The sequence below is a fragment of the Aotus nancymaae genome, unplaced genomic scaffold (genome assembly GCF_030222135.1).
Source record: "Aotus nancymaae isolate 86718 unplaced genomic scaffold, 86718_ANA_hifiasm-v0.15.2.pri h1tg000004l, whole genome shotgun sequence".
NCBI lineage: Eukaryota > Metazoa > Chordata > Mammalia > Primates > Aotidae > Aotus > Aotus nancymaae.
The window spans coordinates 68765027-68792983 of NW_026988415.1; the positions used below are offsets into that span (position 1 = coordinate 68765027).

At 44.2% G+C, this 27957-nt stretch overlaps 1 protein-coding gene across 1 annotated transcript in view; it reads right to left on the minus strand.

The window, feature by feature from the left end:
- Positions 1-1201: 1201 nt before the first annotated feature.
- Positions 1202-27957, minus strand: part of SLC16A2 (solute carrier family 16 member 2) — a 100285-nt gene continuing 73529 nt past the window's right edge. The window contains exons 2-6 of the mRNA XM_064363002.1: positions 14517-14661; positions 10819-11269; positions 9724-9867; positions 5310-5538; positions 1202-3747 (exon numbers count right to left, since the gene is read on the minus strand). Of these exons, the coding sequence (XP_064219072.1) occupies positions 3527-3747; positions 5310-5538; positions 9724-9867; positions 10819-11269; positions 14517-14661 (1190 nt within the window). The 3' untranslated portion in view covers positions 1202-3526. The remainder of the gene's footprint in view (positions 3748-5309; positions 5539-9723; positions 9868-10818; positions 11270-14516; positions 14662-27957) is intronic.

Sequence of the window (27957 nt, forward strand, 5' to 3'; positions counted from 1 at the left end):
GGCCCTTGGGGCTGCTGGGGAAGGGGCTGGGGGAGGGGACACACTTTAGGTGGGAGAGCCTGGGGCCCTGCAGTGGGACACAGTAATTAGCCTCAGTGAGAGGAGATGAGGAAGCCAGCCTGAGGGTGTCTGCACTGAGTCTGAGGAGAAGCAACAATAGACAAGAGCTGGGTGGTAAACCAACTTCTTCCAATGGAAACCAGTCCCTTCTCTTTGCCCTTGCCCTGCCCTGTGTGTGGCCATTTGGAAATGGACTTTTTTGTACCTTTTGGGTTGCTAGGGGTAGAGGGACAGTAGGTAAAACCAGGTCTTCAAGCCAAGATTGCATGAAGGTCTGGAGTAACTGGGAGACCGAATACCAAAGTATGTGTCAATTTCAGGTGAAAGTAATCATGAAGAGATGGGGTATGCTAAAAGTTAGACTTTGCTAAGCTTTCATTTTTGCTCAGAGCTGGTCCTGCTGACATCCTTATGGAAGTGGGTTTGGTACACAGTTGTTGAATGAAGTGGGCAAGTCATTCATTTATCCCTCCTAGGGCCAGTTTCCTTATCTGTAAAACCAGGGGTTTAAACTGTACTGGAAGTCAATGACATGAGTTGAAGTCTCGTCTTGCTCTGTCACTGATGAACTGTATGAACCTGCTGCAGTCTCTTGCTACCTCTAGGCCTCAGTCTCCCCACTTAAATTCAATGCAGAGTATGAACAAGGGAGACTCTAAGGTTACTCCCAGCTTTGTCATTCTTATAGGTCTGTCTCCTCTGTCATCATCAATTCCAGACTCTGTCACTGCCAGGCTGTGTCACCCAGCCATGTAAGTCCCTTTAGGTTCCCCATAAATAACATAAGGGAGAGGGAAGGAGAGCTGAATTGGATTATTGTTAATTGCCGGTTTTCAATATGGCACATTTGTAGCAAGGTTGTGGCCTCGGTGGGGCCTCCATTTGAACTCAGCAAGTAACCATATTCTCATTTTGTAAAGTAACCACTTTTCTATTTCAGAGCTTGTTTAAAAATCCAATCTCAAACAGTTGACCAACTCCAAACCCCTATATAGCTCTTTTCCTAATTTCTTCTCTCACAGAGAGCATAGAACCTGGCAGAAATCTGATCCGAAATGAGACTTCAACTCTGAAGTGAAACTTCCTGCTATTAATCAGGTTAAGACTATTTCTCCCTTGTAGGCAACATACATACCCAAACCAAATTTTTAGATGTTTATTTTGTTCCAAACTCCTTGAGGATTTAAATGTCCCATGTCTTGAGCTCTGAAATTTTGTTTGTTCTAGATTTAACTGTGGTGCATAAGAGGCTGCATCCTACTCTAAATATTAATACTGTGCTGCTTTTCATGCCAATCAACATTCTCTCCAAAAGCACACAAGCTCACATGTGCACATACACATGTGTGGAAGAAGTAAATTGTTACCCCACCGTGTTATGTGACATCTGAATGGGCAGATTTGGGACCTGTGAATGTCTTTCCTTCATCCGGAGAGAAGTAGGTGACCACCTGATTCTTAAGATCTATCCACACCTTGAGCAACAAAAGAGGTCCTGCAAAGTCACCCTCTGGTCACTCAGTGAGAGTGAGGCACGGAGGAATGGAAGTAGGGGCATTGTTGCTTCAGTAATTTTAGTGGTCTCTCCTGGGAGTTATAGGGCTCCTAGGGCCCAGCTTCTCCTGTTCCACTACTGTTAGAACTGACAGGATAGTAACTAGGCCCTTTCTAGGGCCCCTTCCTACCCACAGAGCCAAGAACCAGTGGGTTTTCCTTTGGGGAGCTGATAAGAGCTGGACTGGGACCAGCGGAGGGGGCTTAGGACTTCGGCCTTGAATGAAATCATCAGAGGCCAACCATGCCCCAGCTGCCTGTTTGTAACAGAAAATCATGGGTGGGAACTATTGTCTTCTTTGGAGCCCCTCAGGACAGCCTCATCCTACTGGCCCTAGGATGACCCTGGCTTAGGGTGGCAAGTTACTGTTGGCTCCAAGTGACAGCCAGGAATGCCTGGCAATAAGATGATGAAAGGGTGGGTGACAGGAACACAATAGACAAAGGCTCAGAGAGGGGAAAAATGGACACAAAGAGGCAGAGTGAGGAGAGAGGCTGAGCTCCTAATGAGGTGAGCTGTGCTAACTGAACACAGCCTGGCAGTGCCTTCTGCCCCTAGCCAGGGGCACTGGGAATGTTCTTCAGTAAGATTGTTACCAGAGCCTGGGCATAAGGAAGCATCAATCACCTACTTAAGAGTGATCAAAGTGGTTCAGAGTCTACCTTTCATGGCACCTTTAAGGCCCTTTAAGCAAAGTGGCCTAGGATGCCCAGCATGGGAAACACATTGTCCAACCCCATGTGTAACTGCTGCCTGTACCTTTTTGGAATCCAGGCTGGGAATTGTTTTTTATTTTTATTTTTTCCTTAAATAGTCCCTTTCCTGGCCTGGCCTAGGTGGAAATATAGACCTGTCATGAAAACTGAGAGATGGAGCTGGTCCACCATGTCAATAACTACTGCCCCTCCTCCTACCATGACAGCTCGTGTCATCAGTCCTCTGCCTGCTGAGATGAAAGGAGTTTCTTCACATTTTGCCATGTAGATACAAGAATGAGCTGGGAGGGCCTCAAGGTTAATGCCTTGAACTGTAAAATCTGTAAAAATCAGTGACTGGAACATGGAACACTGGTATTTAAGGTTTCTTCCCTATGTGATATTCTACTCTTCCAGTCTAGGATTATATAGCTTGAGCCAAAAAGTGAGATGTGGCTCAGCCTGAGATGAGTGGGACGGATGCTAACATTAGGGGTGGACTGGGCCAAGCTGAGGCTGATTTGCCCAAGTTCTGGGTCCCCCTTTTCTCCAAGCACCTATGTGTCTAATGACAGTCATACAAAGAAATAGAGGGGAAAGAGAATGGAGAGAAGTCAGTAGAGGAAAAAAAGAAGGGAAGAGGGGAACAGACTGTTAACCAACCATATGATAAGGGCATTGCCTATATCCAGTTCTTGGGAAGTCATAGCCATCAGAAACTCTAAGGCTAACCAAGGCTACTTGTCTAATTTTGCCTCCCTGCCCCTCCACCCAGTGGCTCCCAAATATGGATGGCAATGACCTCCTCAACAAACAGAGACTTGGGCCTACCCTATTAGGCTCCTGGGGACACAGTAGCACCTTTGGCAGTTGATTATAGTGGGTGACTAATAAGCTGGGGCCAGGAGGTCCCATCCTCCTCCTCCCCCAGGGCTTAGAAAGTATATGGAGAGATTCCAAAGGCCAGGGGGTGATCCCAAGCTTTTCCCGATCCTGGGAGGAGAAGGGCACTGGCAAATTTAAAGGCATTCTGGGGAGAATTTAGTTAATGAGTTTGGAACACCTGGAGCTTTGGCTCCAAGGGGATTGTCAAGGTGGCTGAAATGCTGTGTGCACAGGTCTGGGAACAAGTGTGCTGGTGGCAAAAATGTAAATGCTGAGCAGGGTGGGATGAAGGGGAAGAGCTGGGAAAGAGCACACAATGGCAAGAAAGGCATTAGATTGGTTCCTCAGGGCTGGGGGAGCCTGGCAGTAGCTCCCCATTGGGGTCTGGGTCAGGGGCCAACATCTTATCCTTGCTGGAATCTCTCTGCTCTTTCTTGAACATCCTTTGATGCATCAGAGGGACAAAGAAGAGGATTACAGCTCCGATGATGGGGGGCACACCGGCAAAGTAGAAGGCCACATGGTAGTCCTCAAAACAGTTGTGGAGGAGGCCTGAAACAGTCAAGAGAAACAAGTCAAGCTCAGCTTTGTCCTGCTGTCCAAAGGTGCTCTCAGCCTCTTCTAGGGGCCATCACAGTGCCTATCCAGATAATCTTGGCCTGTATTGCCTTGACTCAGGAGCTCCCTCAACTTCAAGGGCAGGTGACTCCTCCCTGAGGCATTGGGGCTGCAGGCCCTTGAGTGAATGCTCATTATGAAAGAAGCTAATGAAGCTTCTCTTAGAGTTTCTCCGTTTATGGCTTTCATCAATCTAAGCTCTAGTCACACCTAGTTACAGAGTTAGGAGTAAATCTAGTTTAAAAGAACTCCACAAAAGATGGCCAAGTATCGTCTTGGTCCACAGTGATACTCCCCAGCTCCCTACTTCCCCCACAAATGGTTCCTGTGGTACATTTTAGATGAGTTCTTATTTTCCTTTTCTCTTCAGTGACCCTTCTCTGAAGTTCCATTTGTCCTAGCAAGAGGCTATATGTGTTCCTTCCAGTTACATATATGGTTGTCCCCTCTGGGTTTCTCCAAGCTGCCAGACCAAGGATATGTTTGGCATGGGATGTAAGGCCTTCCCTACTCACTTCCAGAAGCTAATGTGTGGTACCTCATAGTACCTCAGAGCCCAGAAATAGTATTCAGGAAAGGCAAAAAGGCCCTTGGCCTTTTGCTTACTCAAGAGTTAAGCAAAATGGAAAGAGATGTGGATTCTGGGGCACTGTTTGGATCAGGGAGTGAGTAGAGGCCCACCTCCCCCAATGGGTAGTATAGCTGTTGCCTGGGAGCTTGAGTGAAAGCTGTTGCCACTGTCACACAGTGCCCTCATAGCACCTTGCACATAATTTGTGTTCAAAGAATATTTGTTTAACCCATTTGACCAGCCTAGAAGAAGCAAATGCATGAATCATTGTTTGTAATAGATCCTATAGAAAGGAAATGGAGTTCTCTCTTGTCATTGGTTTTCTGTTCCCTGTTTCTTGGGATACCAACAGTGCCCTTCTGGGAAAATGGAGGGACAAACTAGCAGTGCTGCAAGATGGCAAGTCAACACTTTTCCTGCTGAAGGTGAGCCTCACTGACTTAATTCTGGGATGTTACTTTAATCAAATCTCTTTTATAGTCTTAGTTCAGAAGTCAACAGAGGAGGAGGAGGAGGATGTCCCTAGGTGTTAATAAAACTAAGGCCTGCTTTCTCTTCTCTTCCTACCCAACTACCTTGCAAATAATCACATGCCCGTGGGGAGAGCGAGAGGATACTGGATCAGTGGAATCGTTGGAAAGCGAAACTCATTTTTCTCTCCACCCTTCTGGAAGGATCCATCCTGTCTGAAATAAAACTCTATTGAAACAGATATACAGCCATGGAAAATCCATCCCTCAGAATGGATCCATGCATGTGTATTGTGTTTAATCTCTTCCACGAATAGTGATAAGGGGTTTTGTGCATTCTGACAAAGTTTCTTAAATAGAGGAAAAGGGGCCTCGAGAAGAGGTGCTCAGGAGAACCAGTACCCAGGGAAAACAGGACTCCCTGATTGATGCCCTCCCTGGAGTATCAGCCTCACCTGCAATGGGGGGCCCAGCAATCATTGGCAGGGCCATCATGCCCAGGAGGTAGCCAATGGCCTGTGAGGCCTGCATTGGGCCCACCAGCTCAAATGCAATGGGGGCCATGATGGTGATGAAGAAGCCATCACAAAGGCCCAGGAAAAGACAGACGACGATAAGGCCCCCGAAGTCCCGGCACAGGGGAATCATCATGGACATCAGGCCCAGGAGCAGGAAGGAAAGGACCTGGAGAAACAAGGGCCTAAGGTCATATTGTGCTGGCCAGCCAAGACCACATAGCAAATCACATCTCCTTTCTCAAGTCTTCATTTCTACCATTTATAAAATGGGGTGCTAGGAGGGGGAAGGTGTCAACAGAACAGTTGGACTGAATGGTTAGGCCCTTTCTCTATTATTTCCTTCCTTCCTTCCTTCCTTCCTTCCTTCCTTCCTTCCTTCCTTCCCTCCCTCCCTCCCTCCCTCCCTCCCTCCCTCCCTCCCTCCCTCCCTCCCTCCCTCCCTCCCTCCCTCCCTCCCTCCCTCCCTTCCTTCCTTCCTTCCTGTTTTTTTAACGGAGTCTCACTGTGTCACCCAGGCTGGAGTGCAGAGGCACAATCTCAGCTCACTGCAACCTCCGCCCCCTGGGTTCAAGCGATTCTTCTGCCTCAACTTCCCGAGTAGCTGGGAATACAGGCGTGCGCCACCATACCCAGCTGTTTTGTATATTTAGTAGAGACGGGTTTTCACCATGTTGGCCAGGATAGTCTCAATCTCTTGACCTCATGATCCGCCCACCTCAGCCTCCCAAAGTGCTGGGATTACAGGCGTGAGCCACCACACCCCACCAACTGGTTAGGCCCATTCTAACTCTTGCACTGAGGGATTCAAAGTCCAGGAAAGCCCCTGTTTAACTGTGATTCTGTTGGGATAAACAAAAAGTCAGGGGAGACTTTGCCCCTGGCCTCAAGAAGTTTGTCTTTGTACTAGACCCTAAGATAAAAGGAATTGCTATTTCTTCTTTCTGAGCCTGTATTTGACTTCCCCATGGATCAGGGTCTGGCATCAGGCCATACTGGTATTCTCAGATCCAACTAAAGTTAGGAAAAAGGGAAGGGAGGACATGAGGATGACTTGCATGATGATCAGATGGGATTGTAAGTAGAAGGTACAGCTTCTTGAAATGGGGAAGGAGCCAGTGCCCATTTTTGTGGGGGCTGATTTTATAAAATACCTTGGCATAAAGAAAACCATTGGGATTTAATTAAAAAAAAAAAAGAAAAGAAAACCATTGGGACGTTCACCCAGGTTCCTATGCTTTAGGACATGGGCTGCACTGCCCATCTCAGACATCTCAGACACATGGCTCTGGGGGCCTCTGGGCTTGACTGGACACCCTGAGAAGGCAACAAAGGAGGCTTTCAGGGGAACCAAGCCACTGGAAAGGTGTGTGTTTAGGGAGAATGAAGCCAGCCCAGGAACAGTGACTAGCCACTGGGCTTTCTTTGGGCCGAGCAAAATGACTCCAAAATGAAGAAACTGCCTTTCCAGAGGTTGTTTTTTTTCCTTCTCCACAGAGAAAAGGGCCACTGCAAACACAGCTGGTCTTCATTTGCAACCTGTGTTGGCGAGCTAGACTGAAGACCTGGGCTGCAGGCAGACAAAGGAAGCCTGCCCCCATCCCGCTGCTGTCAACCCCCTGCAGCTAGTAGAGCCAGGGCAGAGCCAGGTCGTCCCAGGGTCAGGGCTAAGACCTGATCTCTTTATCAAGTCCTTAATAGGCCCAAGGATTTTCCAATAGTTCACACAGGCAAGCCAACTTACCCAGGAACACAGAAGGAGTAGGGGTCAAGGCTATTTGGTGCCCTAAAGATTTTCTATGTTGTTGCTGTCAGTGGGTTTGTTAGGTTGATTAGTTGATTTTTGGAGAAGATAATGCCATCTGAGGACATGTTTTTGTTGGGAGACCTTTGAACTTTGCCCAGGCAGTTTTGAGGTAGCAAGGCAGAAGCTAGAAATAAGAACCCTGGTACCTGAGCTTTTCCTCTAGGAGATTCACACACAACTATAAAATAAAACTGGATGCACCTATCAACAAAGCCCATTATTGAAATTAAAAGTTAATACCATTATATAACACAAAGAACCCTATTAACTGTTTTTAATCATGTCTAAGTATTACTTATTGTACCTAGTTTTCTGTTAAACATCCTCCATGAGGCTTTGCCAAGGTTCAGAAATGTAAAATCCCTCTTGGACATGAGAGACAGACCTCAAGAATTGGCACAAAGTAAGGCTGTCCTGCAGCCTGTCACTGTTTCCTTTCCAACAGACGGTCCAGGGGCTTGATGCCAGAGACATGTGCCAGTCTTTACCAACAGTAGGAGCCACAGAGTCTAGTGGATAGCTCTTCAGAACCTGAAGATGTGTACACTCCTTTCCTCCCCCGGGTCTGTACTCCTGCATTACATGCAGGGAGAAAGGGAGGCAAATTCCTGTGATGGAGTATCTTGACAAATTCAAAAGAAAGAAGTTCATCCATTATTGTGCTCTTGGCCCAAGACACTCAATTTGTAAAATGAGGAAGTTGAACTACTAGTTGATGAAGATACATTTTAGCTATAATGTTCTAAGATTATATTATTTTTAGCGGTAAAACTCGATGAAGTAAGAGTAAGGAAAAGGGGCCAGAGCAGTAGGTGGGTGGTCAGCAGAGGCACTGGGTCCTAAGCCTATCTTGGACTCTAACTGGCTAATGCCTCCCTGTCCCTTGGAACTCCCACTGTATAACAGAAAGCAAAAGCTGCTCAGGCTCTACCTTTCTCCTAGGTAATGTGGTAAGAATCACATGAGTTATATGACTAGGCAGAGGCTGCTGCCTCTCCTCAAGATAAAGCCCTGGCCCAATGCCAGATTACCCTGACTTCCAGAACTCTTTGGCATCTTGGAGCTGCTAATACTGGCAGGGAAGACTCACGGGGTGGCATGTAGGTGAGGCTGGGAAAGCCACACATACGCCTATGCAAATAGCCACCCAGATAAAACACTTGCTGATATTTGCACAGGAATTCAAAATCTCAACTGGTTTATATCAATCACAAGATTATCTGTCTCTTGGTTTGACCTTGGCCAAGTCTCTTAGCATCTCTGAGACTTGGCTCTGCCATCACTTAGGGCAAGGTAGAATATGACAAGTGTGTTGCATAGGAGTTCAGCTCTGCTACTTCTGTCTGTGTGAGCCTTTCCCTGTTTCTCCAACAAGGTAATGAGGTTGGACTGGATGGACCTTAAAGGCAACCCTACCTCTGTCAAAGCAGATTCACCAGCTCTTGCAGTTAACACCAAAAAAGTTAAGGAAAAGTTAATCATATTTTGATCCAAGGTATTTGAGGGTATTTAGGAAAGCACTTGGGAGCTATCAGAGACAGAGAGATCCCCACTGTGAGTGTAGCCAGGGCCCCTTGCAAATGCTTTTAGGGCTTTCCCAGGAGATAAATGAGTCAGAACTCAATCACCTTCCTGAGGGATTATTTGTGACTACTTGTTTTCTGGGGCTGTCTTTGCCCCTTCACAGAGTTCTGCACTTGGGTACCTCTTTATAAACCCACTTGCAGGATCAAAAATCATAAGTCAGGTAAGAAAGGCAATACTGCTGCCAGGTAGACAAAGACTGACAGCCTGAACAGTGGCCTGTATTCAGACCAAACCAGAGCTTAGTTCACACAGAAAGTAAAGTTCACACAGGAGCATCCATGTGGCTACTGTCCACAATATGAGGAAATCTGTGTCACTGTCAGGATTAAAACTTTACATGGCTATAACATTTTTTACTTCCCAAAGCCTGGTCACATCTATATTTCTTTTGATCCTCACCAGTGAGATGAGAAAGGAAAGGCAAAAATTACTCCTATTGTACAAATGAGGAAAGTGAGGCCTAGAGAAAGAAAGTGAGGTCTGGCCTTTTCTGGCACTGCTTTTGTGTCCATTGATAGGATGACATTTGAGAACCAGTGGTTGGTGTCAAGTAGCTCTGGAAGTATAAGAGGTCATAGACCTGGGCCTAAAGGAGAGAGACACTGGGCCACAGAATGCTACAGATGCCCAAGACTCTCCAAAGGAGTACAGGGTAGCAATAAGATCAGTCTGCAGTTTTCTCCTTTCAGATGGAGAGCCATTATTAATAAAATCTTCCTTTACACGTGTTCTAAGAGGTTCCACATACACTGCTCTCACAGAATCCTCATTCAATCTTGGTCAAAGAGACAGAACAAGGATGATTTTCTTTGTTTAAAAGCAGGTGAAATGGAGGCTCAGATAATTTGATTGACTTTCCTATGCTACAAAACAAGCTACCATTCTATCCCAAAGACTGGGGATAACCTTGCATTTGTGGCAGGCTGTTTCTCCCCTCAGTGGACAGGTGGTCACACTCACCTGCAAGTAGATCTTCTTAAGTCCAGGGATGGAGTCACTGATGTGGCCTGACACAAGACGCCCAAGGCCTGAGGTAGCCCCAATACACACCAAGAGCACCCAGGTCTCCTTGATTTCCGAGAACTCCTCTTCCACATACTTCATCTGAAAAGCATAGCACCAGGACCCCCAGAAACAGGAGAAGAAAGAGGAGCTGACTGGTTAACTGCTGGCATATCCAGAATCCTCTACTGCTTACTTTCCTGGAGCAGGATAGAAGCCCCCTCTCCTGTAGCCCTATCTCTGTGACAAGCTCTCTGACTGCTTATCCCTTGGCTCTGTGGATTCTGGACTTCTGAGCAACAGTCGAGGAGGGTGGGTATCTCCATGCCCCTTCTAAGCCCCAGCAGGACAGAAAATAGCCTAAATGATTGAGAAAAGGGTTTCTCTACAGTCTCCCCCATTCCCTTACCCCAAACTGATAGCCTGGGGCAACATCAAATTACCAGGGAAGAAGAATCCACCAACTTCCAGGCAATTCTTCCAAAGTATGTTTTAGGAAACATGAAGCCTGTGGAGGATAACAGCTGGACTACAAGCAACAGTTCTGTAGCTGCATAAGTTTGGTGGATGGTGAGTTAAACAAAACTGAATGGGTTTCTTTTCTACAAAATTTTTTGGTCTCTTTAAGAGATTACTACACATTATGAAGCCAGAGAGATCCAGTATATGTTATTTCCTAAACAAAATAATTTGACCACAAGGACCAGCATTCCACAGAACACAGTCTTAGAAAATCCTGTCTTGGGTCACCTGGGCCAGTCTCCTGCATCCTGGCAATGCGTATCTCCTCAAAATCTATCTAAATGTTTACTGTGGGAGAAGCCATGGTCCATGGGCTTCCCCCTGTGGGATTGCTCCCATTTTCCACTAAGGTCTTCCCTCAACCTCTCTCTTTTTCCCTCTCTGGATCTCTCCAACCAACATTTTGTTTCTTTTCCCAAAGGTCCCAGCTCTGCCCTTTCCATGTCTTCCACCCCCACCCTCTGGAATCTAGACAGGTTGAGGGTAGCTTCTTGGGGCCAGGTAGGGTGGGCCCACCCTGGTATTCCTCACCAGGTGTACATAGGGAACAAAGTAGCCAAGGGCAGCAGCAGCAATCCCGAAGGCCCAGACGCGGTAAGTGCGTTGGCGGAACACTCGCATGTTGAAGTACTTCCTGAGCTGAGCCAGAAAGCGCTGGTGCAGGGTATGGACACCTCTCTTGCTTGGGGTGTCCTGGGAGCTGGGCAGGAGGGGCCGGTAGGTGAGTGAAAGCAGCATAAGAACAAACATGAAGGTACTCAGCACCTGGAAGGTTTGGGCCAGCTTGATCTTATCCCCCAGCATTTTGATGAGGAAGGGGAAGGACATGGAGAAAATGCTACTCCCAGCAGACACCACACCATTGGCCAGACCCAGGCGGCGTTGAAAGTAGTGGCCCAGGATGACGAGGGATGGCTGAAAGGCGAAGGAACAGCCACAACCAAAGAGAATCCCGTAGGTGAAGTAACGCAGGCTTAGGGAGCTGTGGGAGAGACACCGAGAGCTGTCCTCAGCAGCCTGACCAGCAGTCTACCTACCCTCCCGCATCAGCTTCCTGAGACTTCCATTCCTCCACCCTTAACCCACAGCCCCACTTTCCACTGACCCTCAAAGCAGACAAAGAAGGGGGTCTTCTGATCCCTGTGATTCAGATGGGGAAGCAGAGGCTCAGAGAGGTAAAACAATTTGCCCAAGGTAACATAACTGGGAATCAGTAAAACTTGGACTTGAATTCAGGTCTGTGTAACTCTAGCATGACTTACAGCACCCCATCAAAAAGGGCAGTTTGAAGGAAAGCCAGAACTAGCCCATGTAAAAGCTGGATGAGGGGCTACAGGGAGTCAGTGCCTTAGAGAGAATAGTCTCACCTTACTATTGGTGGTGGCCAAAACTTTATCCCAGGTAGCAACAAAAGTTTGCAAGAAGTCAAAATCCTGGAAGGTTGAAACCTTCCATGGGACTCTTCAGTATCTTTCTCCATGCTAAAGCCATTAATATTCAGAGAATGGCTGATGATCTCCTGAGACATACACCATCCCCAACCCTGCCCAAGGTCCACATATCCCAAGACCTTTTACACTGGGCCCTGGATGATCTCCATGGGGATCATTAGGTAAGGAGTCTCTTTAACTTTCAGATTCCTGCCTCTGTTCCTGGACATGGTATAGATCTGTTCCCTAGAGTAGCCTGGCTCCTTGACAGGAAGTGGAGCCTCAAAGAAGTTGTGGTCCTGGCCAAGTAAGGTAGGTCCTGGCTTAAAACTCATAGGCCCTGCTGTGGCCATAAGCCTCTGTAACATGTAAAGGGTCAGAAGGAGAAAGGCAACAGGAAGGTCAGCTTGGCCAGCCATATGCCCCCAGATAATATTGGCATAACCTAGTGAAGAATTGTGTTTTCTTTTTGATATACAAAATATTTTGCAATATATTTTTCAATGGTTCTTATCTGGTCACTAAATTACCTAATACTTTTCTTGGTCAGGCAGTTCTTCTCTGGAGATAGGCCCAGTCCTTATACTAAAGGACTGGGCCTAAGCTGCAGAGAAGATGTGGTGCTAGCGCTCATGATTCTAAGATAGCTATCATCACTATTGCTTTCCATCTGCTGGTATTCACTGGACATGAGCAAGGATTTGGTTTCAAAAGAATTGTCTCCACTTGGAACACATAGCTAAGCCAACTGCTCCTCTTCTGTCAGATTCCTTTGGGCCTGTGCCCATTAGATTCTAGGTACCCTATAGGATTGGCCTGGCTTGGGGGCCTTATCCAAGGGACCTTGTGTTAGACCTTCAGGGAAAGGGCCAGTGGGGGCAAAACATGGGATTTGGTTTAGGGTGCTGTCTGGTAGATCTAATTCTGGCTGGGTCCCAGGACTGGAGGCCCACTGTTTGGGTTTTCCAAATCCCTACCAGCCCTGCCTGCATTCTGCCCCATTCCATGTCATTCAGAGAAACTGAGAACCCTGATTGAGACAATAGGAAGGATGATTTGGAGCTGTAGCCATGAGCAGAACCATTTTTCCACTGGATGTGAAGCCATCCAGAAAGTTTCTCAGCTCTGAAGATGCTCTTACAAAAAGAACAAAGAGGGTAGGGAAGAAGGTTGGGGCTAGAGAGCAGAACGCCTACTCCGATGTGCCTACAGAAGTGTGTCAGAAGAAAACACCACATCTGAGCTCCTTTCCCTCCTGTAATTGAGCCCATGTGGATTGGAAGGGAAATGGGATCCATGTGTTGCTAATTTGTTTACACTTTGCTCTGCTGGGTCTTAAAAAACAGACGTTTGCTGTGTAGTGCTGAGACTGGAGCTGCTTCTGAAGCCTAGCTCCTCCCCACAAGGAGCCAGGCCTAAGCTTACTGGGGGCAAATGAGGCTGACCACCAGAGGACGTCTGAAAAGGTTTGGAGATGCTACCCTGGGAGTGCTGAACAGGTTCCAGGCAGGACATGGATTTTCCCTCCTCTGCCGCAGTTGGATGGGATGAAGCCAAGAAATGATTGCAGGCCAAATCCAAGCTCTGCTGGAGGGTGGGCTAGGCAGCTGGAAATGCTCAAGTTATAAAGAAGGCTGGCTTACCTCACAGGGCCCAGTTAAGGCAAAACACAATTATCATTCTCTACTGTGAGTGGAACCTTAGGCCTAGAGAGTCATGGCTCTTTTCAGGGTAGCTAAGCTCAAAAAGCTAGTCTCTGACAAGTTAGCTCTGACCTCATCCCAGACATGTCACTGTGGCCATTTCTCATTTCCATGTTTCCAGGCTGGCATTCCGCTACATCAGCTCAAGCAGATTGGAAGTAGGAGGTACCATAACTTCCAAAGTGTCTTTGGCAGAAAGTCAACAGAGTTCTTTAGGAATTCCTATTCCTCAGGCTGTGATATAGGGTCTTTATTCTCCCTTACCCTACACACATGCTTCTGCAGGACTGGCAGAAAAGAAAGCAGAAAATGAACCTAGAGCCTGCTCCTCACCTGACACTGCCAAGTTCTGCCAGTGGAACAAGTGTGACTAGGGTTTCAGTTTAACCTAGCACTAGCTGGGGAGCTGGATTCTGGGTTTGTATCTCATTGAGGGATACTGCTAAACATTCTTCTGATGCCTAAGACGTGAATTGTTATCTGTCGCAAATCATCCATATGTCAGCAGCCTGAGCTATCTGAAAAAAAGTCAGAAATGCTAAACATCCTTGGGCTCAGTTGACTTCTTTTTCAGCATTAGCTTCCTTCGAGAATCCTGGAATGCTAGGCATTCACATGGGCTCACTTGAGAAGCTCATTCTTGGGATAGAAAGCGAGGTCGTGAGATGTGTAGTACACTGAAGGGGAATCGAATAGCAGAGCTGAAGGAGACCTAAAAAGACCATATGGTCAAATTCCCTCATGTTACAGATATAGAAATTGAGCTGCATTGAGAGCAATGGTACTCATCAATTGTTCTATTGCCATTCAGTGGCCAAAACTGGACTTGGGCCCAGCTCTATGAACTATCAGGCTCAGACTACTCCTACCAGTTTGGAACTCTTGGGTCCTTTCTGGGATATTCCCTACCAATGTGTCCTGGGGAGCCCACCTAGATGAGTCCCACTGAATTCTGAATCCAGGGTGCAGGATCTTTGAGGGCCCTAAATGGCCATGGCCACAGGACATTCTGCAGTGAGAAAAGTAACCCTAGCTAATGCCCAGAAAAAACCCAACCCCCAGCCTTGGGGAAATGACCACCAACTCCTAGCCTTACCTGGTGAAGGAGCTGGTATGGAGGCCGATGAAAGCAACGGCTGCCCCTGCGGTTGCTGTGATTCGGCAGCCCAAACGGTCGGTGAATATACTCACAATAGGAGAACAGAAGAAGATCATACCCATCGCAAGTGCTCCTACCCATGCTGCAGAGAAAAGAAGCACAAAGACACTTTAGCTTAGTGTAGTGCCTGGTGCTACTGCTGATATCTCAGCTCTTCTTCTCTGGCCTTTCATAGGGGGCATTGCATTGGTCTGCATTGCCAGCTTGCTAGTCCCTGATGATCAGAGAGTTTTGCAGAAGAGGCTAGATATAAAACAGTGGATTCTATTACTGGGATAAGATTTGGACTACTCAATATTTCAGGCCTTTACAGGGATACTAAGCCAGATCTATAGCCTTAGGTTCTGGGCCACTTGGCTTCAGGGGCAAAAAACATTGGGGTTAAGCTTTCAGGAGCTAAGATCAGGCTTGTCTCCAGCATTAGAATAACGCTGTGAAGATGATAAGACTAAGGAGCAGAGAAGGCCACAGACAAAAGCCTCTTGAAATTGTACTAGGATACAAGGCAGGTTCATGGGCCACCTAAATATTTCTAAGGACACTGTGCAAGAGAGTCATGTAACCCTCATGCTGAAATCCATCATCAGAGCCCATGTTTGGCAAATTCCTGACTTCAAACTCAAGAAGATATTATCCTGTTGTTGTTTGTTTGTTTGTTTGAGACAGAGTCTTGCACTGTCGCCTAGGCTGGAGTGCAGTGGCACAATATCGTCTCACTGCAACCTCCGCCTCCTGAGTTCAAGTGATTCTCTTGCCTCAGCCTCCCGAGTAGGTGGGATTACGGGCACCTGCCACCACACCCAGCTAATTTTTTGTATTTTTAGTAGAGATGGGGTTTCACCATGTTGGCCAGGCTGGTCTCGAACTCCCGACCTCAGGTGATCTGCCCGCCTTGGCCTCCCAAAGTGCTGAGATTACAGGCATGAGCCACCGTGCCCGGCCTTATCCTATTTTTAAAGGCTCTTAAGTGTCTATGACAATCCTCACTAAGGAGGAAGAAACTTGCCCTTTTACTTAGATTCTTCCAGTCTCTTTCCTTTTTCTCAGCCCTCAGAAGGAAAACAAGCTTTTTTTTTTTTTTTTTTTTTTTTTTGGTCTGAAGGCTGTTATCAAGTTTCATCTTGAGCCTCTCTTTTCTCGGCTAAATAATCTTAGTTCCCTTAACTTTTCCTCTTAGCTTTAATTTCTAACCCTGAAATTACTTTCAGAGCTGTCATTTGAACACTTCCAACTCTTCATCATAATCATCATCAAAGAGCACTCATTGAGTGACACCTGAGCTAGGCACTGGGTCAGCTTCTGGCTCTCTCCAATTGTGAAGCCCCAAGTGGGCAGAAGGAGTACAGTCTGGGGCTAGTCCACTGGGTGTGTCTCCTACCTCAGTGCCAAGTAGGTTGCTCAGCTCCCCATTGGGAATCTTTACTTTGTTGGCACCCTACCCTGAGCCCTCTCTGCCTGGCTTCAAAAGTACTAGCCTGGGACAGCAGGAGACCTCAACTTTTTATCACAATTTTACCTCTTACCTTGCCATTTCATCTCCTATCAGCTGTGAGATCTTGAGAAGTCACACAGCACTTCTCTAATCCTCAGTTTTCTCATCTGTGAAATGGAGATTAAAATTTCTGCTTGTGCCTGCCTCAAACATTTCTTAAAACGATGATCAGATATAATTATATGCATAAAGAACTTTGTAGATATCAATACTCACACTATGTTTAAAAATTAATGCAAAATGGATCATAGACTTAATGTAAAACTTAAAACTATACAACTTCTAGAAGAACATATGGGAGAAAAATCTTCCAGGCTTTTGGTTAGGCAAAGATTTTGAAGATATTCACAAAAAGCATGATCCATAAAAGAAAAGATTTGATATATTAGACTTAATCAAAATTTAAAACATCTGCTTTTCAAAAACAGTTATGAAAATGAAAAGGCAAGCGATAGATGAAAAAATTTTGCCACACACAAAATCTGACAATAGACTGGTATCCACCATACAAGAGTCAGTTGACTATGATGTGTCTTGGCATAGAGTTCTTTGAGTTCATTCTCTTTGGGATTTGCTCAGTTTCTTAAATCTACAGATTTATGTTTTTACCAGATTTGGGAAGTTTTCAGCAATTATTTCTTCACGTACCTTTTCAGCCCTGCTTTCTTCCTCTTCTGGGACTCCTCTGATAACAGAAATGTTAAATATTTTGTTATAGCCTCACAGGCCTCTGAGACTCTTTTCATTTTTTTCAACCTATTTTCTCTCTGTTATTCAGCTTGGATAATTATTATTGTTCTGCCTTCAAGTTTACTGATTCCTTCTTCTGTCTTCTCTAGTCTGCTGTGGGGCCCACCCAGTGGGCTTATTTTATTTTGGTTATTACATTTTTCAGCTCCAAAAATTTCTGTTTATTTAGTCATTATATCTTCTATTTATCTGCTGAAACTTAGTTTTTTTTTCATTTGTTCCAAGTATGATTTTAATGGTTTGTTAAAGCATTTTTTTGATGGCTGCTTTAAAATCCTTGCCAAATAATTTTAATTTCTGTGTCATCTTCATGTTGGTGTCAGTTGATGATCTTTTCTTGTTGAAGTCCAGATTTCCCTGGTCCTTGGTGTGATTCATGATTTTCTTTTGTATTCTGGACATTTTAGATATGAGACTCTGGATCTTATTTAAATCTTGTGTTTTAGCAGGCCTCTTCTGATACTGTGCCTTTGAGAGACCACTTCATTACTACTAGATGGGGGTGGAAGTCCAGGTTCCCTGCTTAGCTTCTATTGACACTCTGGGAAGGAAGAGTACTTTGTTACTGCTGAGCAGGGGTGGATATTCAAGATCCCTACTAGGCTTCTTTTGATACCTCCCTGGATGGGAGGAGTAGGGGTTCCTTGTTACTGTTTCCCATGTGGTCTTACCTCAGTGAGTGATGATAAAAGTCCCAGTTTCCTACTTGGCTTTTACTGACACCACCTTGGCACCTTGCCAGGAGTGGGAGAGGTGGTTGGAGGTTATAGTCTGGCAAGGGTAAAAGTCCAGGCTCCCTCTGTGGTCTCTACTGACACGATGGGGGAAGGGTAGGTCTTGTTATGCTGAGGGGAAGAAATTCCTGGCCCCCTACTAAGTTTTCTCTGACACCACCTCAGCATGGGAGGGGAGCAGGTTGGAGCACCTTGTTATAGCTGAGTGAGTGTAGAAGTCTTGGCTCCCCCAGTAGGCCTTTGTTGGCAAAGGTCAAGTGGGGCACATTTTTTCCCCATGGTGTTTGGCTGGAGTAGAGGGGTTATTGTTTAAAGGGTTTTTGTTTTGCTAGGCTGCCCCTTTTCCCGTCTTTTGGCTAGACAAATCAAGCTTTTTTGTTTGTTTGTTTGTTTGCTTCCATTGGCATTTCTTGGTTGCTGGCTTCTTCGGCTCCAGGTCTAAGATATGTGAAGCAAAGAGAAAACTCAGGTTTTTCTGTTATGTTTTTTCTTAGGTTCCAAGTTTCCTAGCCCATCTGCCTTTTTCTCTCCACTTTTCAATCTTGTTACATTTGTTTTAGATATAATGTCCAGCATTTTTAGCTGTACTTCATAGAACTATAGAGAAAAGTGCCTTGATATAGTTTTTAATGCTAAATATATATTTTTTAAAATGAAGTAATCCATACGTTATATTAATTTGTTCAACAGTTATTTAACATTCTCTCTGGCCCAGACACAGGTCTATCCCATAGGCATTGAAGAAGTTAAATGAGTGACATGTGGTACTTGACTTCAAGGAGCTCACAATAGAGTAGGGAACACATTTTTTTTTAAAGCAGGGCAATAAAATTTATGAATCTCATGGTTCAAGACCAGAATAAAATTTTATATTTAAAGAGTTTCAGAGAAGTCAGAAACTCCAAGTGAAAGAAAATTTTCTATAAAGGGAGAGAAAGGTAATCTAATAGCTAGATTGTGACTGAAGAATTACATAAGAGAAGTGGCTGGGTGCAGTGGCTCACGCCTGTGAACCCAGCACTTTGAGAGGCTGACGTAGGCAGATCACAAGGTCAGGAGTTCAAGACCAGCCTGGCCAATATGGTGACGCCCCATCTCTACTAAAAATACAAAAAAAAAAAAATAGCTGAGTGTGTGACGCATGCCTGTAATCCCACCTACTCAAGAGGCTGAGTCAGGAAAATTGCTTGAACCCAGGAGGCGGAGGTTGCAGTGAGCCGAGACCACACCACTGCACTCCAGCCTGGGGGACAGAGCAAGACTCCGTCTCAAAAAAATAAAAAATAAAAGAATTATATAAGAGAAGTGACTTAGGGAGTGTTAGTGGGATAGGTTTTCAAAAAAAATTAATAAGAAAAATAATTAAGCAATGACTATATTAAAAAGGAAGAACTAATAATTATAATAGCAATTATGATGACAATTATAACCATATTGATAATAGATGGGTGTTATTGGTTATCCTTTACCTTTGTTATATTCAGTTTCCCATTTTGGAAAATACAAAGAGTAGGTAGAGGTTTTCTAGAATTCTAACAATTTTTGGACTCAAAGTTAGGAGTTTCTATTGTTCCCCATAATAATTACCCCTGCTCTTATATGGGGAAGACAAAGAGATTTCAGTGAAGCAACTGAGATGTGGGAGAGTTAGGTAGATTTCAACAGGCAATGTACAGAGTCATCTTTCTAAACAGACTTGGAGAAATCAGAGGTGGAACCCTATAACGTTCTATCAGGCAGAGAACATTATTTTCAACCCACAGTACATAAGTGCTGAGCAAGTGTGTAATTCCTGAATAATAAATTTTCTGTTCAACAGATCCCTGGATTTTGAGAATGAACTATTATAACTCATATAATTTGATGGTATAGTTATTATACCTTTCACACTTTTCATCAGTGGTTCCCAGAGTTATTTTCAACCTTAAACTTCCCCTCTCAGTGGTTACAAGACCCACCCCTCTCCTATGGTATCATGGAGTGAGAGTTGGCCCCAAAAGGCCTGTATTTAAGTGAATATATGTCTATATTCAGCAGGCAACACTACTTTCCTCCTTTAAGTACCCATATCTAACTGGATTTCTGTTCGGACTGGGCAGTACAAGGCCACAACTGTGGTGTTTCCAGCACCATCCTGGCTTTGTTGGCCCTCAAGTTTCCTCATCTACAAAGTTTTTTCACTCAAATACCCAATTAGTGCCTTGGATCCTTACCCAGGCACTCAGGTTAATGTCTTTGAAGTATAGGAGACTGCTCAGAAAATAATTCAAATGTGAGACCAGATTCCTCACTCCTTGGCTGCTAAAAGTGAAGCTCTCTGAGCTCTCCGTCTGGATTGAAACAGAGAGAGTGAGGGTACTCCAAGAGACAAACTCTCCAAATACATTACAGGCTTTCATAAATTCCTGTTATTGTAGGGAACTAACAAAAGCTCAAATGAGAAAATGATGGTGCAAAGCTAAATAATGGCCAAAGCTAGGTCAAGGGTAGATAGAAAGAGAGGTAACGAGGGTGACACAGGAGCAGAGATGGCTCTGTTCAAGAGCCCCTACTTCCTGACAAGATGCACAGTACAGTGAAAGAATAGCAAATAGGATTAAGAGGCCAGTTTCTAAGGCTAAGCTATACAACTGCTATACTCCATGCTAAATGGAGAGAATGGCACCATGAATTAGAGTCTGTGTTGCCAGAAATATTCCACTCCTGCCCCATCCCCACACCTCTTCAGAGTTCCCAGAACATGGTGATGTGTCTACATCTAGTTTGGATAAATGGGATAGTTGGTATTAGTATGGCATGGGGACAGTATGGGATAGGTAGCTGGCAGCTCAGGACTGTGATGACTTATGCTGGTACATCCAGCCAGGTAGTGAGCACACATTAGTCAGATGACTGAAAGAATTGGTGAAACATATTTAAAAGGAGGATGTAGGAGAATGCACTTTAGGGGTCAGCTGGGGAGCTCTGTAGGGGAGAAATGCAACACTCTGGTCTTCTTTGGGGACTGAGATAACAGGAGCCCTGACCTCCATTATCTTTGTGGCTTACCAGAAGAGTGACCTCCAGCTGAGCTTCATTTATTAATTATTTCCCTAGCCTTGGCCAGGGTCCAGAGTTAAGTGCTACATAGTCATCTGTCCAGTGAATAGATGAAACACTCTTGCTTAGGGAAGCTTCTTCCAAACTTTTTCCATTTTCTGACAAACAGTGTGTTGAAAAGCTCTTTCTTCCAGCACTCAGACACTCTAAGCCCATTTGCTTTGGTGGCTACTCACCATCCATCCATTGTGTCTGGAACTCTACTTCGTATTTCTAGCAAATCTTTATTTTAAAAGTCCAAAAGTACTTTCATATTTGTCCTGGCATTGGGTCCTCCCAGTATATATATATATATATATATTTTTTTTTTTTTTCATTAAAATGCAATGGTGTTTTTTCTGGGGTGGCACAGCAATACTAGAAAACATTATTTTCCAAGCATTCCATATCTAAACAAATCTCATTTTTATATTTCCACATTTTGTCTCAAGACATGCTGATTTTCCTGGGCTACCTACTTTTGAATTTCAAAACTTTGTTTTCTTTTTAGAGACAGGATCTTGCTGTCACCCAGGCTGGAGTCAGTGGCATGATCATGGCTCACTGCAGCCTCAAGCTCCCATGATCAAGTGATCCTCCCACCTCAGTCTCCTGAGTAGCTGGTACTACCAGCATGCACCACCACACCCGGCAATTTTTTTTTTTTTTTTTTTTTGAAGAGACGGTATCTTGTTATGTTGCCTAGACTGGTCTCAAACTCCTTGTGTGAAGCCATCCTCCCTCCTTAGCCTCCCAAAGCTCTGAGATTGAGCCACCACGCCCAGCCCAAGTTTCAAAGGTTTTAAAGCCAAATAATCACTGAACATATAAGTTGTCTCATTACCTCCATATGAGGTTATCTGGCCTCCTTCCCTCTGAAGCTATTGTTTATTTACTTTCACTTTTGGAGTTAGAAGATTTAGGGGTTCAGTTACTAATTTTACAGAAAGTCAAACTGAGAGAGGGTGAAATAGAGAGACCCACACTTAAGAGTACTCATGGCAGGTCTGAAAATGAGAGATTTTAACTCCTGTAGCAGTCCTTCAAGGGTAACTGGGCTCTACTTAATGGCCTGTGGTCACTGATTTGACACCCACTGGTTGTGGACAATGGTCAGTTATATACTTTAGTAGCTAAGGCAGATTACAGGTGGCTTTTTTACTAAAACCCACCAGTGCTGGGAGAAACTATGACTTGAAACAGTTTCCTCATCTTTTTCTGAGAAGGCTGGCCCAGCACCTACAGACTCAGATTGTCAGGCATTCACCTAATAGACAGTATAGGAAATAGGCCAAAAGCAAAGACAGAAAAGAAATAAGGAGACAGAGGAGAGACAAAAATATCTAAAATAAAAACATTGATGACAGTGTTCTTATTAGAACTGCAAGATGTTAAAAATGAAAGGGCCCTTATGAATCATAGAGTGGCTGACCAAGATGGCTTCATTTGTGAATTCCTCCCACCTGAGCCTCCCAAAGTGCTGGGATTACAGGCATGAGCCACTGCGCCCAGCCCTATAAGGCCAGTATTACCCTGACACCAAAACCAGATAAAAAACATCACAAGATAAGAAAACAACAGATTAAGGTCCATCACGAACACAGTTTCAAACTCTTAACATTTTAGCGAATTGAATTCTACAATACATAAAAAGGATAGGCTGGGCGCAGTGGCTCATGCCTGTAATCCCAGCACTTTGGGAGGCCGAGGTGTGTGGATCACTTGAGGTCAGGAGTTCGAGACCAGCCTGGCCAACATGGTGAAACCCCATCTCTACTAAAAAAAATACAAAAAATTAGCCAGGCATAGGGAGGCTGAGGCAGGAGAATTGCTTGAACCCAGGAGGCGGAGGCTGCAGTGAGCAGAGATGGTGCCACTGCATTCCAGCCTGGGCAACAGAATGAGACTCCATCTAAAAAAAAAAAAAAAAAAAGGACAAAATATCAGGATCAAGTGTGATTTCTCCTGGAAATGTAAGGTTAGTTCAACATTCAAATATCGATCAATGCAGTATGCAATTATACCAGACTTAAAATTAAAAATGTATATATAATCATCTCAATTAAATATCCTTTCAAAATTCTAAAAAATCTCTTAGCAAGCCAGAAATACAAGGGAACTTTCACAACCTGATAGAGGGCAACCATTAGATACCTATAGCTAACACTATCATTGTGAAAGACTGAATGCTTCCACACTACAGTTAGGAATAGGGTGCCAGGTGCAGTGGCTGACACCTCTCATCCCAGAACTTTGGGAGGCTGAGGCAGGTGGACCACTTGAGTCCAGGAGTTCAAGACCAGCCTGGGCAACATAGTGAGACCCACTCTCTACAAAAAAAAACAAAAAATTATCTAGGCACAGTGGCGCGTACCTGGAGTCCCAGCTACTCAAGCAGCTGAGTCAAGAGGATCACCTGAACCTGGGAAGGTGGAGGCTGCAATGACTGTGATCGCACCACTGCACTCCAGCCTGGGCAACAGAGTGAGACCCTGTCTCAAACAAACAAACAAACAAAAGGGATATGACAAGGATGTCTGCTCTCACTACTTCTACTTAACATTCCATTGAAGATTCTAGCTAGTGCAATAAGACAGTAAGAAAACGTGGGAGAGTGGGAAGAGGGAGAATAGCAGAAAATATAACTACTGGGTACTGGGCTTAATACCTGGGTGATGAAACAATATGTACAACAAACCCCCGTGATACGTGTTTACCCTATGTAACATATCTTCACATGTAACCCCAAACCTAAAATAAAAGTTAAAAACAAACAAGACAGTAAGAAGAAACAGAAGACACACAGATTGGAAATGAAGAAGTAAAACTGTCTTTATTTACAGACAACATTATCATCTACCTAAAAAAATGAAAGGACTCTACAAAAAAATCTACTAGAACTAATAAATAAGCTAAGCAAGATCTCATAGTGTACAGTCAATATACAAAAACAAATTGTATTTATATATACTAGCAATGGATAAACATTGAAATAAAAATACCATTTGCAATGTCATAAAAAATTTATAATACTCATGGATAAATTTGATTAAAAATATATCAGACCTCTATATTAAAATTATAAAATGTTGCCAAGAGAAATTAAAGAAGACCTAAATAAATGGAGGGATATATCTTGTTCCTGGGTCAGATGTCAATTCTCTCCAAACAGTAGATACAATGCCACCCTAATTAAAATCCCAGCAAGGTTGTTTCGGTAGAATTTGGCAAGTTGATTCTCAAATTTAAGTGTAAAGGAGAAGAACATAGAATTGAGAAAATAAGTTTGACAAGGAATAAAGTTAGAATTCTTATGTTACCTCATTTCAAGACTTACTACAAAATTACGCTGTTGGTAGGAATGTAAATTAGGATAGCCATTCTGGAAAACAGTGTGGGTTTTTCAAAAAACTAAAAACAGAACTACCATATGACCCAGCAATCCCACTGCTAGATATTTATTCAAAGGAAAGAAAATCAGTATGTCAAAGAATTATCTATACTACCACATTTATTGCAGTAGTATTCACAACAGCCAAGAAATGGAATCAACCTAAGTGTCCATCAACAGATAAATGGATAAAGAAAATGTGGTATATATGCACAATGGAATACCATTTGACCATCAAAAAGAATGAAATCCTGTCATTTGGTATTTGACTTTCTGTTCTAACTTATTTCACTTAAGATAATGGCCTCCAGTTCCATCAGCTCCATCCATGTTGCTGCAACAGACATGATTTCATTCTTTTTCATGCCTGAGTAGTATTCTGTGGTATATAGATGCCACATTTTCTTTAACCAATCATCTACTGATGGACACCTAGGTTGATTCCATGACTTTTCTATTGTGAATATTGCTGCAATAAACATACAAGTGCAGGTATTTGTATAATGATCTCTTTTCCTTTGAATATATACTCTAGCGGGATTGGTGGGATTGGTGGATTGAATGATAGTTCTGTCTTACATTCTTTGAGAAATCTGCAAATTGCTTTCCACAGTGGCTGAACTGATTTACATTTCCACCAACAGTGTATAAGTGTTCCCTTTTCTTCATCATCCATGGTTTCCTGTGTATGTACACATGTAAAAATGCATCAAATTATACACTTGAAATATATGTGGTTTACTGTATGTAAATTATTCCTCAATACAGCTTTGAAAAAACAAAACAAAAAAAATCCCAGATGAGGCTGGGCACAGTTGCTCATGCCTGTAATCCTAGCACTTTGGGAGGCCGAGACAGGCAGATGGCTTGAGCTCAGGAGTTCAAGACCAGCCTGGGCAACATGGCAAAACTCCTCTCTACAAAAAAATAAAATAAAGTAAATATTAGCCAGGCATAGTGGCACGGGCCTGTAGTCCCAGTTACTTGGGAGACTGAGGTCAGAGGATCACTTGAGCAGGAAATCAAGGCTGCAGTGAGCTGAGACTGTACCACCACAATCCAACCTGGGTGAGAAAGTGAGACCCTGTCTCAATCAATTAATCAATATCACAGATGAGAACACTGAAGTTTAGAGAGGACATAAACTACCCAAGGCTATACAGTAAGTCAATTGCTAAGCCAGGCTAAAATCCCCATTTTTGGAGTCCTAATCCTGTGCTCCTTCTACTGCACCGTGATACCTGACAGCCCCCTGATCAAACTGTTCTCGTCATATCTTCTCTTCTATTGCCTTCATCCTTCTCAGTCTCTCGCCCCTGGGACTCCATGGGAAAGTCCCTGAGATCCTTCTCCTGCAGACCTGCTTTTCTCCCTCTGCCCACTGAACCACTTACTTTGACCTCTCTCTCTCTTTAGACATTAAGTAAATCCCAACTTAACTCCCAGCCAAACTCACCTGCCTCCAGGGGTGCTTTTTTAGTACTACATTAGGCAATGGCTGTATGGACTTGGCCCTCCTGAACTCCAGGGCATTGCCTCCCAGCCTAGATCTACCTCAAGGTCTCTACAGTCCCGCTCCCAGGCTTCCTGCCTCATATTACTAGGCATGGAGAGGCATTCAGCAAAAGCTGATCAATGATCTTTCTACTGTTTACAGATGAAGACATGAGGCCTACAGACTTGGTTTACAGCAGGGTAGGGAGGAGGCCTCAGGTCACTTCCATCGCCCTATCTACTTTCCTGTCTGGCTCTCTATCATTTTAGCATCTCCGCCTTGCAACCTTTAAATGGTGCGTGGAGCCCTTATGGTTACCAGGGCCCTGTGGGGTTAGGAAAAGGAATCCTGAACACATGGACCAGGAGTCAGTATGAAATTAGAATAGGGCAATGATGTCTAGAGCTCACCAGCTGCTTCTTATTAGGTTACCAAATCTCCATACCCTCCTTGGAAACATGTGGCTGCTCCATTGATCTGCCCAACCACCAGAGAAGAAGCAGCAGGAATCAAACGAACAATTTTCTTAAGCTCAGCTTTCAGGAAGCATCAGTGCCTTTGTAGAGGCAAAACAACAAACAAGTACCAAAATGGTGAGCCTCTTCCTACTTTTGAGACTGAAACTGGATAGGGCCCTGCTTATAACTTTAAGGCCACTTTTGAGCTAAAGAGGTAGCCAGTTTGGCAGCTGCTTCCAGCAAGCACCCAAATGGGACAGGTGATCACTCTGTTACTAGAAGCAACTCTCCCTACACTATAGTTTAACATTAGGAAGGAAACCTCGGATGGTCTGCCTGGGGAAGATGACAAGTTAATCAATCCAGGGAAGGCTGGTTGCCTTCTTTAATTTTTTTTCCTGGCTACTAAAGCGTCAGGGATGGGCTGGATTAATCTTTCTATAATGTTTGTATAATGTAAATGTGCAGGCTCTGAGTCAGACAGACATAGATTTAAGAACAAGGTGTATGCACTTGCTATTTGTGTCTTTTGTTTGTTTGTTTGTTTGCTTGTTTGAGACAGTCTTGCTCTGTCACCTGGGCTGGAGTACAGTGGCATGATTATGGCTCACTGCAGCCTCAACCTTCCAAGCTCAAGTGATCCTCTGACCTCAGCCTCCTGAGCAGCTGGGTCTACGGGTGCAGCACTACACTCTGCTAATTTTTGTATTTTTTGTAGAGATGGAGTTTCTGCCATGTTGCCCAGGCTGGTCTTGAACTCCTGGGCTCAAGCCATCTGCCCACCTTGGCCTCCCAAGGTGCTGGGACTACAGGCATGAGCCACTGCTCCAGGTCTTTACTTTCTATTCGACCTTGAGCAACTTATTTCATGTCTCTAGTCCTCAGTTTCCTCATCCAAAAAATGGACCTTATTAAAGTACTAACTAAATGATTGTTTTGTGAGGATTCAGTGAGCTAATGTAAGAGACCTGACATGTAGGAATTAAATATAGTCCTGGGGCAGGGAGATGAGGACAGCCACTCCCCTCAGGCTGCTAATGAAGGGGTCTTATGTCCCCCACACATACACCCCTCCTTTAGCTAGCCCAAATGTGTGGAATGCCCATTATGCAACAGTGTGTCTTTGTGTGCAGCACTTCATGGGCTCCAGCACACCCCCAAACCTTACTTTGAGTTCTGCAATTGATTGCCATAGAACTTTGTGCAAATGACCTTTGTTACCTAGAACTCAGTTTGTCCAACTGTGAAACAAAGTAAATAGCATGCAAGGAGGAAGCTCAGAATTACAGTGAGTTTGATATTGCCTCTGAGAGATTCATCAAAAATTGTACATTCTGGAAAACCAAACATTGTATGTTCTCACTGATATGTGGGAGCTAAACTATAAGCATGCAAAGACATAAGAATGATACAGTGGACTTTGGGGACTTTGGGGGAAGAGTGGGAGAGGGGCAAGGAATAAAAGACTACAAATATGGTGCAGTGTATACTGCTCATGTGATGGGTTCACCAAAATCTCACAAATCACCACTAAAGAACTTACTCATGTAACCAAATACCATCTGTACCCCAATAACTTAAAAATCTTTTAAAATGTACATTCTATTCCAGAATATAAGCCCTGCAATAAGCACTGTTTTAAATCACTAACAACAGACTAATACAGGAGTTTCCAGCTTTCTAGTTCCTGGAACAGAGTCAAGTACCCTGTGTTCCCTGGACCTCAATTACCAGCTCTGAGAAATAAAGGACTGGATGTCACCATACCTGGCTTTTCTCCCTCATCCAAAGTCTGATGGGGGTGGGGCAGATCTTACATCAGTTTTAGGCAGTTTATAGAGAATGTTCACAAACTGTCTTATGTCCTATAATTTAAATTTTGACATAAAAAGCCAAATTCTACTTCATTTTAATGCTAAAACCTCACCACAAAGTGAACATGGGATGTATGTTACATACATGTTTAGTCAACTTGCATGT